Genomic DNA, 15,827 nt, shown 5'->3' with positions numbered 1-15,827 from the left:
TCTGTATATGTGGTACCGAGGAATCAAACCCAGGGCTTCATGCATGCTAGGCAAGCACTCTACCACTGAGCCACGTTCCCAGCCCTTTGTATTGTTTTAGTAATTACTTTTAATTAGGACCATTTGGTGCTCTTGGTTGCTGTGTTTCTCACGCCATGTCCTCTTTTCCTCCTCCCCACACCCCCTCCTCCGTGGGGCCTCTTTAGGAGGAGCAGTGTCACTTGTCCTGTCTGGATGATGCTGATGATAACTTCAGCCACCATCACATTAGGGCTGTGAGAGCCCCAGGCCTGTCACAGGACATCCTTGCATCTCTGTGTGGGTGGGGCAGCGGTGGCCAGGAGACCGTCTGGATTAAAGACATCCCACTCCCCTTTTGCACTGATTTGCACTCCTGGGGCCCAGGGGGGATCCTCTGCAGCAAGGACTTGCCAGGTGGCCTACCCTCAGGCTCTGAGCTCTGCCCTGAGGGCCTGGCCTCAGGCTGTACTGGAACACTGTCACCAGTCTGGCCAGTTCCCCAGCGTCTGAGGGATGCTGGCATGTGCCCAGGCCAGGGGCTGGTCCCCAGGAAGCACCTCTGATTATCAGTGAGTCAGGAAGCTGCTTCCCTCAGTCACCCCAGTTGTGGGTGGTGCTGGGTGTCAGGGCCTGGCCTCCACCCTCCCTGCTGGCTCCCGTGCTGCCACACCCCAGTATTCCACGAGGAATGTGGCTGACTCGGGCCCATCGTACCAGCTACCCTGGAGGAGACCCTGCCCGAGAAACTAAGCAAAAGGCTGGATGCCCGGTGCTGGTGGAGAGCTGCCTGGCAAGCCAGAGGCCTGAGTACACAAGTCCAGTACTTCCAAAGACAAAAAGAATGTCACCAGGTCTCCTCACTGTCCTTGCCCTCCCCAATGGGCTTGTGTGCCCCCAGGGGGGCCTGAAAGGGTTCAGGAACCCAAGACACTGCGCTAGGGCTTGCCCCACCCATGTCCTCCTCTTGATGTTTGGCACGGGAATACCAGGACACCTATGTATGGGACCCTACGTGCCCACTGTGATGCTGTCCAGGGCAGGCCCAAAGTTTTTACCTGACCTGGCCCGGGCAATATCCACCTGCCTTCCTGTCCCTCCTTGGTCATGGCCGTGGCCAGAGGATGTTTGGGGATGAGAGGGTGAGGGTCCTTCACCAGATAGAGGTACAGCCCAGGGCCAAGTGGGCCATGGCCAAGGTGCTTACAGTCTAGTGTGGTGCCCATAATCCCCTTTAATTCTATTTCCTGTAGTTGTTAACTACACTAGCTCACCACTAATGATCCTTAATCCCTTAATAAGTCAGTGTTTCCTTTTGTTTCTTTCTGTTTGAGTCAGGATGGCAGATGTGGTCTTAGAGCCCTTTTCATCCGCAGATTTCCCTTCTTCCCCTCCCTTCTCTTCCTCTCCCTCCCCTCCCCGCCTCACTTTCCTTCCCCTTTATGGTTAGTTTGTTGGAAGAAACCAGGTTTCCACCCTGCAGTTTGAGGCCACCTGGATGATGCTCCCTCTGTTGCCCGGGGACCCCCAATGCCCTCCGGAGCTGCATTTTCCTGTGTGCTGGGAGCTGTGTCTGGAGCCTGCACAGGGTGGTGGTATCTGTGGTGCTGGCAAGTGACCAGTCAGAGTCAGCAGTCCCCCAAGGGACAGCTTCCTCCTGCTCCAGGCTTCTCTGGCTCACATCCACCTGCCCTGCCCTTCCTTCCTGGCCTGCCAGGTCACAGAGCCCCATGCCAAGCCCTTTGGCCCCTCTCAGTGCCAGGTCCCCCTTCCCCACCCTCCTCTTCCAGTCCTGGCCACAGTGGGGCCTTGGGGCTCCTGACAAGGACACTGCCCTCACCTCCTCCTGCTGTGCTCTTTGCTGGCCTGTCCCAGCCCTTTACAGCCTGACCAACCCAGCCTCCAGGGACACTGCCTCCAGGGACTCCTCCTAGCCCTGCAGGGTTGGGGCTTCCTCCTCTCCTTGCCTCCCACTGAACTTGTGTCTACAAGCCTACCAGTCCTGAATTCCTCCACAGTGTTTTTCTCTCTGGGCTTATAGCCTCTGAACAGACTGGGATGTAGTTTGCACACTTATTCACCCTTTCTAGTGAGCACATCCAGTGGGTGTGCACACTCACACTGAGCTGCAGGCATCAGTTTTAACTCCCAGTGCATAGGCCATCACCCCAGAAGGAAAGCTGGTCCCCAGCCTCAGTCACTTCCTGTGCCCCCCTCCCAGCATCCATCTGTGCTGGACCATCCGTGTGAAGACTCCTGCTGTGTCTGGCCCCTTCCCTTCCCTATGTTCTGCACAGGTTCTGCACACATGCACACACGTACATGCATTTGTGTGTGTGTGTGCGCACACGCGTGCCTGTGTGTCGTGGTGGTTTGGATTTTCACTCCTCTCCTCCCTGGGGGCTCTTGTCCCACAAGTGCCTGGTCCTGCTCTGTGCCAATGACTGGAATGGTCGTGTGGCCTGCGGGTAGTGCTAGCACGGAAACCTGCCACAAGCTCTCGCCACCTGAGTGTGGGCTGGGCCCACACCACCTCTGAGGGGTCAGGTGTTTGTGAGCCTCGACTTCCCCTTTGCCTGTGCCATGAGGGCTGACAAGGAGGCGGGCAGGCTCCACACATTGTGGCAGGGGGACTGGTGAGCATCTGGGCATTGTGACAAATGACATCTTCTAGGGGCGCCTGCTTTTGCCCTTCTGCTGCAGGTAGTAAGTTCATTTATTCTGAGTGACAGAACAGCTGAGGATCTGGGGACAGGTGGAGGCAGGGGCAGGAGCGCCACAGCCCAGCCTCCACCCACCCCCAACGCGGATTTCCTTGTTGTCTTTGCTCAAGGAGGAGCCCAGGAAGGTTTGCTTCACCTACGACCTGTTCCTGAACCTGGAGGGCAACCCCCCTGTGAACCACCTGCGCTGTGAGAAGCTCACCTTCAACAACCCCACCACCGAGTTCCGGTACAAGCTCCTGATGGCTGGCGGGGTGAGTGTGGCGCTGGCTGGCCGGGAGCCGGGCCCTGTGTACCCTGCCGCTCCTGCACATGGCAGGGAGGATGGGCCCTGTGTTCTGTCCACATGGCCAGGCCTGGGCAGCCCTTCACTGTCATGGCAGGGCTCCCCCGAGCTGCCTGCTACTCCTAGCCTGTCTGGTCGCTGCCAGTGCTCTGGCTGAGGTCATTGGGCACATTGTGGTGCCCACTGTGCCAGGAAAGTTGGGCGTGGGTCACGTGTGAAGTGTACAGTCTGGGGGCGCTGAGGTGGAGGGCGTGTGACGATGGGGCGGTGCACGCTGCCGGGGCAGGCCTAGGGGTGTCCGGGACACTCAGGGCACAGCCCCTTCTCTTCATTGTGCACAGTGATCTTTGAGCAGTCTTGTAGCAGTTTCTGTATAAGGTGATGTTCAGAGCAGAGAGTTGAGGGTATGGAGCCCCGTCCTGCATGCATGTGCCCGTCCTGCGTGCTCACGCTTGCAGTGGGGATCACTGTGCCGTGGCTCTGTGTTGCCCTGGAGCAGGATGGGGGGCCTCCCAGAGGCCTCCCCTCTTTCTGCTCTACGCCTTCTTTTTGTGGCCCTGTGTTATCCTCTCTGTCTCTGCAGGTGTTTGTGGGTGCTCCCAAGGGCTCCATAGTCAACAGTTCTTTGGGATGCAGCAGGTGTCTCCAGGTCTTCCCAGGTCTTCTGGCTCTCGTGGGTGGCATCTTCTGTGCCCTAGAGATGAGGCTGTGAGAGCATCACCTAATCCATGACCTGGGAGTGAGTGGGAGGAAGGAAAGGAGGGGCCAGGCTGGCCAGCAATGCCCCCCCCTCCAGAAAGCCCACTGGATAGCTTTAGCAGCCTCCTGGTTGTGGCTCTCCCAGGTGACTCCTAGGACCAGGTAACTGTGTCCCTGTGCTGGCATCCTGGGGGACAGCCTCTGTGCCCGCCTCACCTGTGTTTTGCTAGAGCTGGGAGAACTGGAGGCGGGCACTGAGCTCTGGGCCCCTCAGAGTTGCCATCTCTTGGTTTGCTGAGGTCTCTGGAGTTCTGGAACACACCATCCTCGGGAGTGGGATTCGCCAGAGTGGGATTCCCTGCTGCCCTCACCCACAGCTATTTGCTGTCCTCTGCTGGGGGCGGGGCGCCCCTGCTGCCCCCTCTCCCTGCGTTGGGCATCTCTCCCAGGAAGAGGATGCCCTCCCTGGAAGGCTCAGGCTGGCTAATGAGTTTGAAGGGGGAAGGTGAGTCAAAGCAGGAGCTGCAGCAACAGGCCCGCGTGCCCCAGCCCCAGCCCCAGCCTCTGGGAGCCAGCCCGGCCTTGGGCTGGGCTTGCATCCCTCTCCATAAAGCCGAGTGTGCGTGGCGTCATCAGCCCTGAGGCACAGAGGCTCTCAGGAACCGTCTTCAGGAACTGGCACTAGCAAGGCAGGGGCTTGGGCAGTGCCATGCCTCAGTGTTGTGTGGTCAAACAGGCCCCAGTGAGCAGGTCACAGCTCGGACAGCCCCGTGTCCCATGACTCGTGACGTCAGTGCTCTCAGATGAAAGCTTTGGCTTGGTGGGGAATCCCAGGTGCTCGAGGTGGTGTGTGGCCTGCTTCTGCTGAGTTCAGTCCTCTTCTGGGGAGCTGCAGCGCCTGTGCTCTGTCTCACACCGCCTGAAGCCCTCTGTGCGCTGTAAACTGGTGAACCGCAGTGTCGTGGAGAGCTGGCCCTGGCCTTGTCCCCGCACAGCAGGTGTTTCCTAGAAGGCCCTGGCCCTTGCCATCTGCAGCCTTCTTTCTCTTCTCCCACCATGGCTGTCCCTCCCCAGCAGGGCTCCTCCCGCTTCGTCCTGGCCTCTGTTCTGGCCTCAGCCTTGCTGCGAGTGCTCCACTCCAGTTGGCTTCAGCTGTCCGCAAGTGGCACGTGGGACCCGCCGGCGTGGCCCTCTGTGCCCTCTCAGCCGCTCCGTCTGCTGCATGGCCACCTGCCACCCTGGCTGGCTGGCTTCTGCCTTCCCCAGCTGTGCCTCCAGCGCGCTCAGCCTGGGTGCTCAGTGCAGGCCTTGGCACAGCTGCCTTCTCGTGCCGCTCTGCACGCTCCTCTGCGGGTCTTCCTGGCCGCCTTCCCATCTGCTGGCCAGCAGCCATCCTGGGCCCAGCCATCCTGGGACCCTGGATTTCTTCATCTCGACCACTGAACTGGCTTCGGTCCAGCACTTGGCACTCAGTCCGTGGAGAAATACCTGCAGTTTCTTTGGGGAATGGGGCTCTAGCTCTCTTTCTTTCCCTTCCCCCAGGAAGCCAGTTCCATGGCCTTTCTTGGCAGCCTCCCCCCCACCTTGCTCGTTGATAACGTCTGTCTCTTCTTTATCACTAGGTGATGGTAATGCCCGAAGGAGCAGAAACGGTGTCCAGGCCCAGCCCCGACTACCCCATGTTACCCACAATTCCACTCTCTGCCTTCTCTGACCCCAAGAAGACCAAACCGTCCCACGGCTCCAAGGTTAGTGAGCTGGAAGGCCAGTCACGAGGGGGCGCTGGGCCCAGCTGCCGCATCCCGGGCCAGCACCCGCCTCTGCCGACTAGGTCTTGTACAGCTGGCCCTCGCCCTCCCGCACCTGCTCCCTGAGCACACTGCTCGTCTCGCTGCCACTGTCGCTTCCTTAGCATCGCAGGGTAGGGCACAGCACCCTGGGCTCTTCACCCCCTTCCTCTTGAGGCCAGGGGCCCTCCAGGACCTCCCTCTCCTCCCTACTGCTGAGCCCACTCGGTCTCGGGACTGCTCATGGTGGGCCATTGCTGCCCATTGCATTCTCATCACCCACGTGGCCCACTGTCTGGGGCTCCAGAGCCAGAACCAGGCTGCTCCTGCCTCCGCTGTTCCTCGTGGTCAGGGCAGGGTGCAGGGCAGAGCTGCACGGCCGAGGAAGACCTGCTTTAGCATCTCTATGGCCCTCCTGAGGCCTCTTGCCGACGGTTGGTGGTGAGACGTCGCAGCATCCTGCCCCACAGCAGGCCTTGCACAGGGGTTCACCCGCATCTCTGCACTCTTCTTCTCTGGCCTGTGGGGTACTGTTGGTCTGAATACCCCACAAAGGACAGGTAGAGCGGTCAGGCCAGCTCCCGGTCTTGCCCAGGAGCAATGTTGGTGGTGCAGCCCCATCACCAGGTCAGTCCTTCTGGCTCTTTCTGTATGGAGGAAGTCTCCCCGTGCCAGGCCTGGTGATTAGAGGAAAGGCCAGGCCTCATTAGGGCTCTTAGGGGACTTCCTCCCAGCCGCCACTGCTCTTTGCGAAAGAAGTGTTTCTACTTTTTGTTTGTTTTTGTTGTTCTTGTTCTTGGGGCTTGAACTAAGGGCCTAGGTACTGTCCCTGAGCTCTTTTGCTCAAGGCTAGTGCTCTACCACTTTGAGCCACAGCTCCACTTGCGGTTTTCTGGTGGTTCATTGGAAATGAGTTTCACAGACTTTGCTGCCTGGGCTGGATGACAGGTGTGAACCACCAGCACCCTACTGTGTTTGTGTTTCTTATGTGTGAGTGCCGGGAAGGTCCCCTCAAGCCTCTTGGGTACCTGGGACACCTGGCAGCTGGAGGGTTGTGTCTTCAGGTTGTTTCTCTTGCTGTACCTCAGATCTGCAGTTCCAGGTGATGTCTGCTCAGGAGGGTTGCAGGTCCCTTGGACCTGCCGTCTGCCTCTCAGTGAGGTCCCCAGCAGCATGGAGTCATGTCCAGATGCCTCTCTGTAGACAGCCTTGCCACAGAGTCAGGTCTGTGCACGGTCAGTGTCACCATGCCGTCTGTGGGCCTGAGCCCAGGCACCGCGTCACATCTTTTTGCTTGAGTGCTGGCTGTTCGCTGGCCAGGCCCTGGGAGCCAAGTGACCAGCCAAATGCAAGGGTAAAGGGGTCCCCTGAGGCCTCAGCATGAGAACCCACAGGCCGGGTACCGTAGGTCTACAGCTACTGTGACTGTAGACGCCGTAGCATCTACAATATGATGGTGTGCCTGCTTGCCGGGTACAGGGGAGGGCTACGCTGGAACCACCTGTCAGCCTGTGCTGACACAGCACTTCAGACACACCTGCTTGCCCCAGCTTCAGGGGCTCCGTGTCACCAGTCAGGTGTCAGGCAGGAGAAAACCTCTGTTCGTAACTGCCTCATGCCATGGGCGACCTTGAGAACATGATGGTGTTCTTTCCAGATCAGTGGATTGCAGAGAGGCCCCCCGCCCCCCATTGGGCAGGGTGACCCTCCAAAGGGCAGCATTTGGGAGACCCTAGGGACTCAGTCTCTATCTGTGCAGCCTGGCAGGCCTGTCCACTGCTCAAAGGGCCAGAATGGCCTGTGGCTTCCTGGCCCCCTCTCTAGAGAGTGGATCCCCTCTGTGTGCCAGCACCAGGGGGACCCGCTGCCCAGACACGACAGCCACTGGGCCCAGGGCCTGCCCTTCTTAGGGGCACTGGCCTGACCTTTGACACCAGTGTAGGTGGTGTGTTTGGGAGAAGACAGCAACTGGGCAGGTCTGAGAGCAGGCGGCCGGCGGTCCCTCTGGTGCTCGGTGCTTACCTGGTCAGCTTGTCCTCTGTGTATCTGCCTCCTTCCTCCATGGTGCTGGCCCCTGAGAGCCCACGCCCAGGCACGAGGGGTGCTCCTGGGTCTGGCCGCTGTAGTCTCGCCCAAAGAACTCTTGTCTGGTGAGCTTGGGGCTTGTGAGCACCTGGCTAATGGGTGCATTTTCCAAGTGAGGGCTGACGTCCGGCACTTTGCAGCAGAACCACCCTTGGGTATGTGCAGTGACTGTGGGTGTTGCTATGAGAGACAGATGCCAGTCTGAAAGGAGCCTGGTGGGGTACCAGACAGTGCCAAGGCAGACAGTATAGGTAGAGGAGCGCGGACCCGGGGCCATGCTGGCTGCACAGGCCTTAGAGTCCTTGACTGAGCTCCCTGGGCTCCAGAGCTCCCCCTCCCCATATCCAGAGGACACGGGTGCTGACAGCTGGAGCCCCCTGCCTTGGAGACCGTCCCCAGATCAGGACAGGATTGCTCGCCATCTGTATTCCTCCTCTGTCCCCAGTGGGAGCATCAGGCCTGGCTGACCCTCACCCTTGGCCTCTGCATTTCCCAGGCAGACACACGTGTAAGAGCCGCCAGGGCCACATCAGCACCCCCAGCCGGGGAGCTGTTGGCTCTGTGTGATAGCTCGGGCCGCAGTAGCTGCTCGCTCGCTTGCTTGATGGAGCACATCTGGATGAGACAAACAGCTCTTCTGGGCTGTGCCTGGAGTCAGGGCCAGGGCAAGGCTGTGCAGCTGGGATGGGGAGGCCTGCAGGTCAGCAGGGTCCAGAGAGGAAGTCAGGCAGAGCACACTGAGGACTGGAGCCGGAGACAAGTGGAGGAGGGCACGGGGTGTGCCAGGCCCAGCCGAGGCAGCTGCGCGCATTGCTGGGGCGCCCTCGCGGCCCTGGCTCCCGCTCTGCCTGGCTCCCCTGGCTCCGTGTGGCTTGTGAGCGCCTCCAGGCAGTCACCTCAGTCCTGCCACAGCCCGGGACCTGCCGCCACTAGTTCAGAGGGACAGCTGCCTGCCCTGTCTGCTTTATGAAGATTGCCTTTAGCCGACTCAATCAGATGGATCACACTTTACGGGGCCGGGGGTGGCAGAGCCAGGCGGTCCTGAGCTGGTGGCCGCGAGCTGGTGGCTGACTGGCTCTTCACCCTCCCTGCCCTTGGCCCTGCAGGACGCCAACAAGGAAAGCGGCAAGGCCTCCAAGCCGCACAAGGTGGCCAAGGAGCACCGTGAGAGGCCCCGCAAGGACTCGGAGAGCAAGAGCTCCTCCAAGGAGCTCGATCGCGAGCAGGCCAAGAGCTCCAAGGACGCCGCCCGCAAGCTGGGCGAGGGCCGGCTGCCCAAGGAGGAGAAGGCTGCGCCGCCCAAGGCCGCGTTCAAGGAGCCCAAGATGGCCCTGAAGGAGACCAAGCTGGAGAGCATGTCCCCCAAGGGGGCGCCCCAGCCCGCCGCCCTGCCCAAAGCCTCCAGCAAGCGGCCAGCCACCGCGGACTCACCGAAGCCCAGCGCCAAAAAGCAGAAGAAGAGCAGCTCAAAGGGCTCTCGGAGTGCCCCCAGCACCTCACCCCGGGCTGCGTCCTCCTCCTTCCCAGACAAGAAGCCAGCCAAGGACAAGAGCAGCCGGGGGGAGAAGGTGAAGGCAGAAAGTGAGCCGCGGGAGCCCAGGAAGGCGCTGGAAGCAGAGGAGTCCAACTCTGAGGATGAGGCCTCCTTCAAGTCAGAGGTGAGTGCACCCCCCCCCCCCCCCCCCGGGGGCCCCGGGGGGGGGGGGGGGGCCCCGGGGGGGGGGGGGGGGGGCCTTTCCCTTTTTTTTTTTTTTTTTTTGGTCAGTCGTGGGACCTGAACTCTGGGCCTGGGCGCTGTCCCTCAGCTCTTCAGCTCAAGGAGAGCGCTCTACCACTTGAACCATAGCGCCACTTCCGGTCTTTTCCCTTCTTTTTCTTTCCAGTCATGGGGCTTGAACTCTGGGCTTGGGTGCTATCCCTGAGCTCTTCAGCTCAAGGCGAATGAATGCTCTACCGCTTGAGCCACAGCGCCACTTCCGGTTTTCTAGTGGTTTGTTGGAGAGAAGAGTCTCACGACCTTTCCTGCCCAGGCTGGCTTTGAACTGTGATCCTCAGATCTCAGCCTCCTCAGTAGCTAGGATTACAGGTGTGAGCCACCGGCGCCTGGCTTCAGTCTTTTCCTTTCTAAGCTGAGCTCTTGAAGGTGAAATGCAGGAGGAGGGGCTGGAGCCCAAGGCCAGAGTGTTCTCTGGTGCCCATTTGTCATATTGTCCAATGCTGTACACCTTGCTGAGCCTCAGTTTCCCTTCTGTGTGTTGAAAAGAAGTCCTTCCTCCTTTGAGCGTGTAGGGTGCAAACTCAGAGCCTGGGCGCTGTCCCTGAGCTCTTTCACTCTACCACTTGAGCCCCAGCTCCACTTGTGGCTTTTTGCTGATTAGTTGTAGATAAAATTTCACTTTCCTGCTTGGTGTCCTCAGATCTCAGCCTCCTGCTTAGTATTACAGACATGAGCCAGCAGCGCCTGGCTCAGTCCTTCCTGCTGGGCAGGCAGCTGTGTGTCAGCAGTGCGCCTTCCTTGGCCCGCACGTGGCCCCATGAAGCCACCTCTGCTAACTGGGTGTTCCCAAGCAGGTGCACCCTGCTGTCACTGTCTGGGCACCTGCTGGTGGTGACAGGTGCACCCACCCCCCCAGGGAGCTGGTGAGAGAACATCCTACCAGCCAGGCATCTCTGAAGATGCCCACAGGACAGACAGAGATGACCGACCCGTGACCCGCTGTGGGGCCTCCTGTGAGGCCCCGGCGGGGACAGAGCTCCTCTGCCGGCTGCTGCTCACAGAGCCGTGGAGAAGGTCAGGGCGAATGGCCCTTCGGCAGAGCCGCACCTGCAGGTTCCCCAGGCGGAACAAGGTGCTCTCTGTCCACAGTTCACCTCCCCTCTAACTGTGCCGCGGGGAGGCCCCCAGCCCACTGTGGGGTGTGACCCCACTCCACGGGCACCTGGGTCCGGCAGGGCCCGGGGGCAGCTCCTCACACCCCATGCTGTGGAGACTTGCCTGTCAGTGTCGCTCCCGTGTCCCGGGCCTCCTCATGGCCCTGGAGGTTCTGTAGGCATCTCCTTGGCACAGCGTCTGCTGGCCGCAGCTCTGGACAGGTGTGACTGCCCAGGCCAGGGAGAGGCGCTGGCAGTTCCCAGGGTGTGCCGGGACATGGCACATGGGCAGCTGTGCCCAGTTTCTACGCTGCCATCAGGGACGTATAGGGGTGGATGTCCTGGTCCCGAGGCTGGAGGAGCCCCAGAAAGTGGGTGTGTGCTTGCTTCCTGGCTGATAAGCACCCCATGTATTTATTCCCCATGTACTGGGCAGCTTCTGATGAAGAATGGGAGCTCTGAGCCTCCAGCAGCAGCCAGGCTGGGCTCAGGCCTCCCCAACGCTGGGCTTCGGTCCTGCAGACGTCCCTGAAGGGCCCCCGCTGTGTGGCTGCTCCCTGGGCCCTCCAGCCTGGCCTGCACCAGTGTGGCTCAGCCCTGTGCACCTCCCCCTTCCCCCCCCCCCCCCAGTCCTCCAGGAGCTGCTTTGGAGTCTCCTTGGCCTTAGAGTTTCTACATCAGCTAGTCCTGTCCCCCCCCCCCCCACCACAGGATTGTGAGCATGCCTCTAGACCTTTCCAGCTGAAACCCATTCTAGATTCCTGTCTCCCCTGCCACTAGCTCTGCACAGAAGTGCAGCATGACTGAGGGCTTGTCCTCATTCACCACACACAGCACACATGGGGAGGGGGGGAGCCTCATGGCTTTGAGCATTCCCTGCACCCTGGGGTGTCCTAAGCCAGGCAAGAAGCAGGCCGTGCTGATCCTTACACTGCCCTGTCTTGTTGGGAGTGTGGCTAAGAATGGTACACTGGCTCAGAGAAGCCAGGTGGTTTCCTGGATACGTGGGGAAACTGAGGCTTAAAGGTGATAGCTGTCCTTATCTGGGTAGCTAGACCAAGTTGGTGAGGAAACTGAACCATCTTTATTCACCACCTGTTCTGACCTCCCCCTAAAAAAGACGGGAGGGCAGGGTGTGCAAAGTCTCCCCGGCTGAGTGCCTCTGGCTCACACCTGCCATCTTAGCTACTGAGGAGGCTGAGATCTGAAGATCACAGTTGGAAGCCAGCCCGGGCAGTTCATGAGACTTGTAACTCCAGTTGGCTACCACAAAGCAGAAAATGGTGCTGTGGGTCAAGTGGTAGAGCATTAGCCTTGAGCACACTAGCTCAGGTCATGAGTTCAAGCCCCACGTAGTGTCACTGGACACCCCACCTTAGGTGGGGGTCTGCCTGAGGACAGGCCGGGCAGTCTGAGGAGCTCTTGCCAGAGCCTTAAGTTCCTCTGCTCTGCAGACTCAAACTGGACCTTTCAGGAGTCTGTGTGGACCCGCCTGCCCCTCTTCTGCCATCTACACCTACATCTACTACAATGGTGGCAGAAACCCAGATTTGGGGCAGGTGCCCCCCTGTGGTCAGCCCTGGAACTGCACAAGCTTAGGTGGAGATGAGCCCTTCTCCTTTGCAGCCCACACCTCCACTCCCATCGTGCGCTTGTTTGGTCTTGTACTGCCCCCTGGTGGCCGAGTCAGAGCACAGGGCCCCAGAAAGAGGCCACACAGGTCAGCACAGTGCTCACCCACTCCTGGAAAGCCAGGTGGGTCCAGGCCAGGTGGGATCTGAGGCTTTTGCTTTTGTCCTTGAGCCCCAGGCTGGTGTGGGGGTCTGAATGAGAAACAACCTGTGGGCCAGCCTTCCTGCTGGGCTTGCTTCCCTGGCCAGCGCTGGGCCAGCCCCTGCTCCTGCAGGAAGCTGCGGTCCCTGTGCCCGGGCTGGGCGGTCAGGAAGCTCAGTGCGCTTGAGTACAAACCTGCCACCTACTGGGGTCAGCGTCCTCCCTGCCCACGCACCCGTGTGCCCTGCTCCTCTCCTGGCCTGAAAGATGACCGTTCCTTCCTCTTTCTTTCTTTTCTGCCCTGCCACGGGGTGAAGTCTGCCCAGTCGAGCCCGTCCAACTCCAGCTCCAGCTCAGACTCCAGCTCTGACTCGGATTTCGAGCCATCTCAGAACCACAGCCAAGGTGTGTAAGGAGGGGCCAGGCCGCCCTGCTGGGCTGGGGACAGCCCTGGAGGCTGCCCAGCCAGTGTGGCCGGACACAACTCGCCCTGAGTCCGCGGGCTACTGTGTGGTCCAAGAGCCTGAGCACCGGTGGCTGACGGCATGGGGGTGGGGGAGGGCCATGCTCAAATCCAGACAGACTTTCAGCCAAGGCACCAGTGTGGCAGCCCCGCTGGGGCCTATGCTGCCAGAATGCCCCCCACCCCCACCCCTGGGCCCCGCACCTCCCTCAGGGCCGGGGTATGAGCAGCTGCTGCCTGGCTCCTGTCCAAGGCGCCTCTGCTCTGTGGGCTGGGCCCAGGTGTTCTGTTCTGCTACCTGAGTGGCTGCTACTTGGCTAGCGTAAAAGCCAGGCCACCGCACCTGCTTAGCTGCCCTGTCCTGCCGGCCACCAGGGGGCTTTTTGGAGACGGGGCATAGGTCCAGCTTGGCTGTGCCAGCCGGCCCTGGGTGGGAGCCTGGGGGCTGGGCAGCTTGCTGGACACGGGCTCAAGAGCAGCGGGAGCCCAGAGCAGCCCGCAGCCGCCCCTCCCCCACGCAGGAATCTTCTAGGGGGCTGCAGTGGCGAGCATGCGGAGGTCTGGCCGGGGGGAGGGGTCCTCAAAGCCCACTCAGCCTTGTGGGCTGGGGAGGGAGGGAGGCCACTGAAGCGGCGTCATGTGACCAAGGTAATTGAGGGCTTTGTGTCCCTTTGTTGCCTTGGCAACAGGAATATAAACCAAGATGCCGTCTGTGGGGGACTGGAACCGGTGCCTCCGGAGAAAGGGGCGGACGGGAGGCTGGGAGCAGCAGACGAGGCTACCGAGGGGCCGGGCGGGCAGGGTGGGGGGACCTGAGGTCCCCACCAGGAGCCGCGAGCCCCTACTCTGGCTTCGGCCCCCTCCCTGGCAAGCGCTGGGGTGGCCTGAGCTCTGGAGCCTCCGCTCAGCGATCCTTCGGCTTCCAAGATGGAGGGGCCCTGTGCACTCTCTGCGGGTCCGGGGCCCGCAGCCTGCCAGGAGGGCCAGGAAGGTAGGGAGGGAAAGAGCCAGAGGGGAAGGGGAGGCTGAGGGCGCGGGTGGGTTTGTGCGTTGGGGGGGTGTGGCAGTGTCAGGACACCCTAGGGGTGCTGGCCCTGGAGGCCTGAGCCCCCTGTCTTCCCCAGGGCCCCTGCGCTCCATGGTGGAGGACCTGCAGTCTGAGGAGTCGGATGAGGACGACTCTTCATCTGGAGAGGAGGCCCCCGTCAAGGCCAACCCAGGCCGCGACTCCAGGTGACTGCAGGGCTGGAAGAGGGCCGGGGCTGCGAGGGGTCAGGTCCCCGGCAGGAACACCTGCACCCGCTGGGCATCGGCCACTAACTGACTGGCCCTGAGGGGGCTGCCCTTCCCTCCCTGGGTCTGTCTAGTGGCCATGCCTGGCCACCTCGAGGGAGAAGGTGGAAACCTGCGGGGGAGCGGGGGGGGCGCATTGTACTTAGCCTGGGCAGAGGGGACAATGCCCAACAGAACTGTGGTGGGCTCTGCAGCCTCCCTTTGCGCACACACAGGCCGGGCCAAGTGAGCCCTGGCGGGAGGCCGGGCCAGCCTGTGAAGCGGGTCACAGGGTGCTTCACGGGTGCCAGAGCCAGCTGTGCGCTTACCCACGGAAAGCACAGGCCCAACCTGTGCCGTGCCACGTGCCAGGCCTCCTCTGGTCTTGAGAAGGGGCAGGCGCGGCCATGGGAGGACCGCCGTGCCGCAGGACGGGCAGGGGTGACGTTGAGGGTGGCTTTTGCTTGTGAGCAGAGATGAGAGGCCAACAGACGCCCATGCGGGGCCCATAGCAGCTGCCTGCTGATTGCGGGCATGTGGGGGGCACACCAGGGTTGGGGGGAGCGCACGGCCCCGTGCAGTAGTGACTCGTGGCAGCCACCACTCGTTTGCCTCGGGGCTGTGCAGCTGCTGGCTGTTGGGACTCGAGCCTCACGTCTGCATCCCTGACAGCAAAGGCCCCGGGCAGAGCCTGCCGGGGCGTGTGGGACCCCAAGACAGTGTGTGGCTTCCTCCTGCGCCCTCGCTGTGCCGGGGATCTGGAGAGCTGGGAGAAGCCGCTCCTGCCCCCCCACCACCCCGCCAGGGACCGTCCACCACTGCCGGCTCACCCCCGTCCTGCCCACCACGCCACGCGCACCCTTCCTTGGGGGTCCCTGTGACTGAGCGCCGGCGTGGCTGACCCGCCTTACAGGCTGTGCAGGGTCGCAGGGCAGTGGCAGCGCAGCCCAGCGCAGCCCGGGAAGTGTGAGGAGGTGCGGTTCTCCATAGGCAGCCCCAGCCTCCACGCAGCTAAAGCAGCAAAGCCGCGTTCACTCCCATGTGGGTCGGCTGGCGACTCTCCACACCTGAGTGCTGGGGGCCGCAGGGCCTGCTGAGTGGGCTGTCCGGGGCGCACACCCGCCTGGCCACGGCAGCCCAGCCCAGCTTGCGGCCCCCATGCCCCGCGCTCCTGGAAGGGCCCAGCTTAGTACGTGGGGCCCATGGGCTCTGCCTTGGGGTCACGGAGCCTGACCCCCCTCCCCCTCCCCCCGGCCTGTCTGGTGTACAGGCTGAGCTTCAGCGACAGCGAGAGCGACAACAGTGCCGACTCCTGCCTGCCCGGCCGCGAGCCCCCTCCCCCCCAGAAGCCACCCCCGCCCAGCAGCAAGGTGAGCCGGAGCCGGGGCAAGGGTGCAGCACAGGGAGGCCCGGGCCACCTTGGAGAGGGCTTGGGGGTTGTGGGGTGCTGGAGAGGCATGGGCCAGAGCTCAGAGCCCCCTGGGGCCCCACAGGCACCAGGCCGGAGGAGCCCTGAGCCGTGCAGCAAGCCAGAGAAGATCCTGAAGAAGGGCACCTATGACAAGGTACAGCCGGCGGTGGCTGGGTGAGGCCCTCGGTCCCTAGAGGTGGCCGTCTTCAGCGGGGGTGCCTGTGCTTTGCTGGCATGGGCCGCATAAGGGTTGGAGGTGGGCTTGGCCTGGGGGCAGCCCTGGTGACCCTCTGCGCCCCCAGGCCTACACAGATGAGTTGGTGGAGCTGCACCGGAGGCTGATGGCGCTGCGGGAGCGCAACGTGCTGCAGCAGGTACGGAGCAGGGGGGGGGAGGAGCATGCTGCAGCAGGTATGGGGGGAGGGGTGGAAGGAGCATG

The 15,827-nt window shown here is 61.8% G+C and overlaps 1 protein-coding gene across 2 annotated transcripts in view; it reads left to right on the top strand.

Annotated features, from left to right (window-relative positions):
- Mllt1 (myeloid/lymphoid or mixed-lineage leukemia; translocated to, 1) overlaps nt 1-15,827 on the top strand; it is a 51,495-nt gene that overhangs the window by 33,468 nt on the left and 2,200 nt on the right. The window contains exons 4-11 of one of the 2 annotated variants that reach the window (XM_013022936.1): nt 2,852-2,995; nt 5,349-5,474; nt 8,705-9,256; nt 12,560-12,647; nt 13,830-13,938; nt 15,248-15,347; nt 15,471-15,542; nt 15,691-15,762. In XM_013022936.1, coding sequence (XP_012878390.1) covers nt 2,852-2,995; nt 5,349-5,474; nt 8,705-9,256; nt 12,560-12,647; nt 13,830-13,938; nt 15,248-15,347; nt 15,471-15,542; nt 15,691-15,762 — 1,263 coding nt within the window. The remainder of the gene's footprint in view (nt 1-2,851; nt 2,996-5,348; nt 5,475-8,704; nt 9,257-12,559; nt 12,648-13,829; nt 13,939-15,247; nt 15,348-15,470; nt 15,543-15,690; nt 15,763-15,827) is intronic. The other variant, XM_013022937.1, reaches the window with a different exon arrangement.

Source organism: Dipodomys ordii, unplaced genomic scaffold, assembly GCF_000151885.1.
Source record: "Dipodomys ordii isolate 6190 unplaced genomic scaffold, Dord_2.0 Scaffold64, whole genome shotgun sequence".
Classification (NCBI taxonomy): Eukaryota; Metazoa; Chordata; class Mammalia; order Rodentia; family Heteromyidae; genus Dipodomys; species Dipodomys ordii.
The sequence above is the reverse complement of the archived record's forward strand: the minus strand, read 5'-3'. Positions and strand labels throughout refer to the sequence as shown.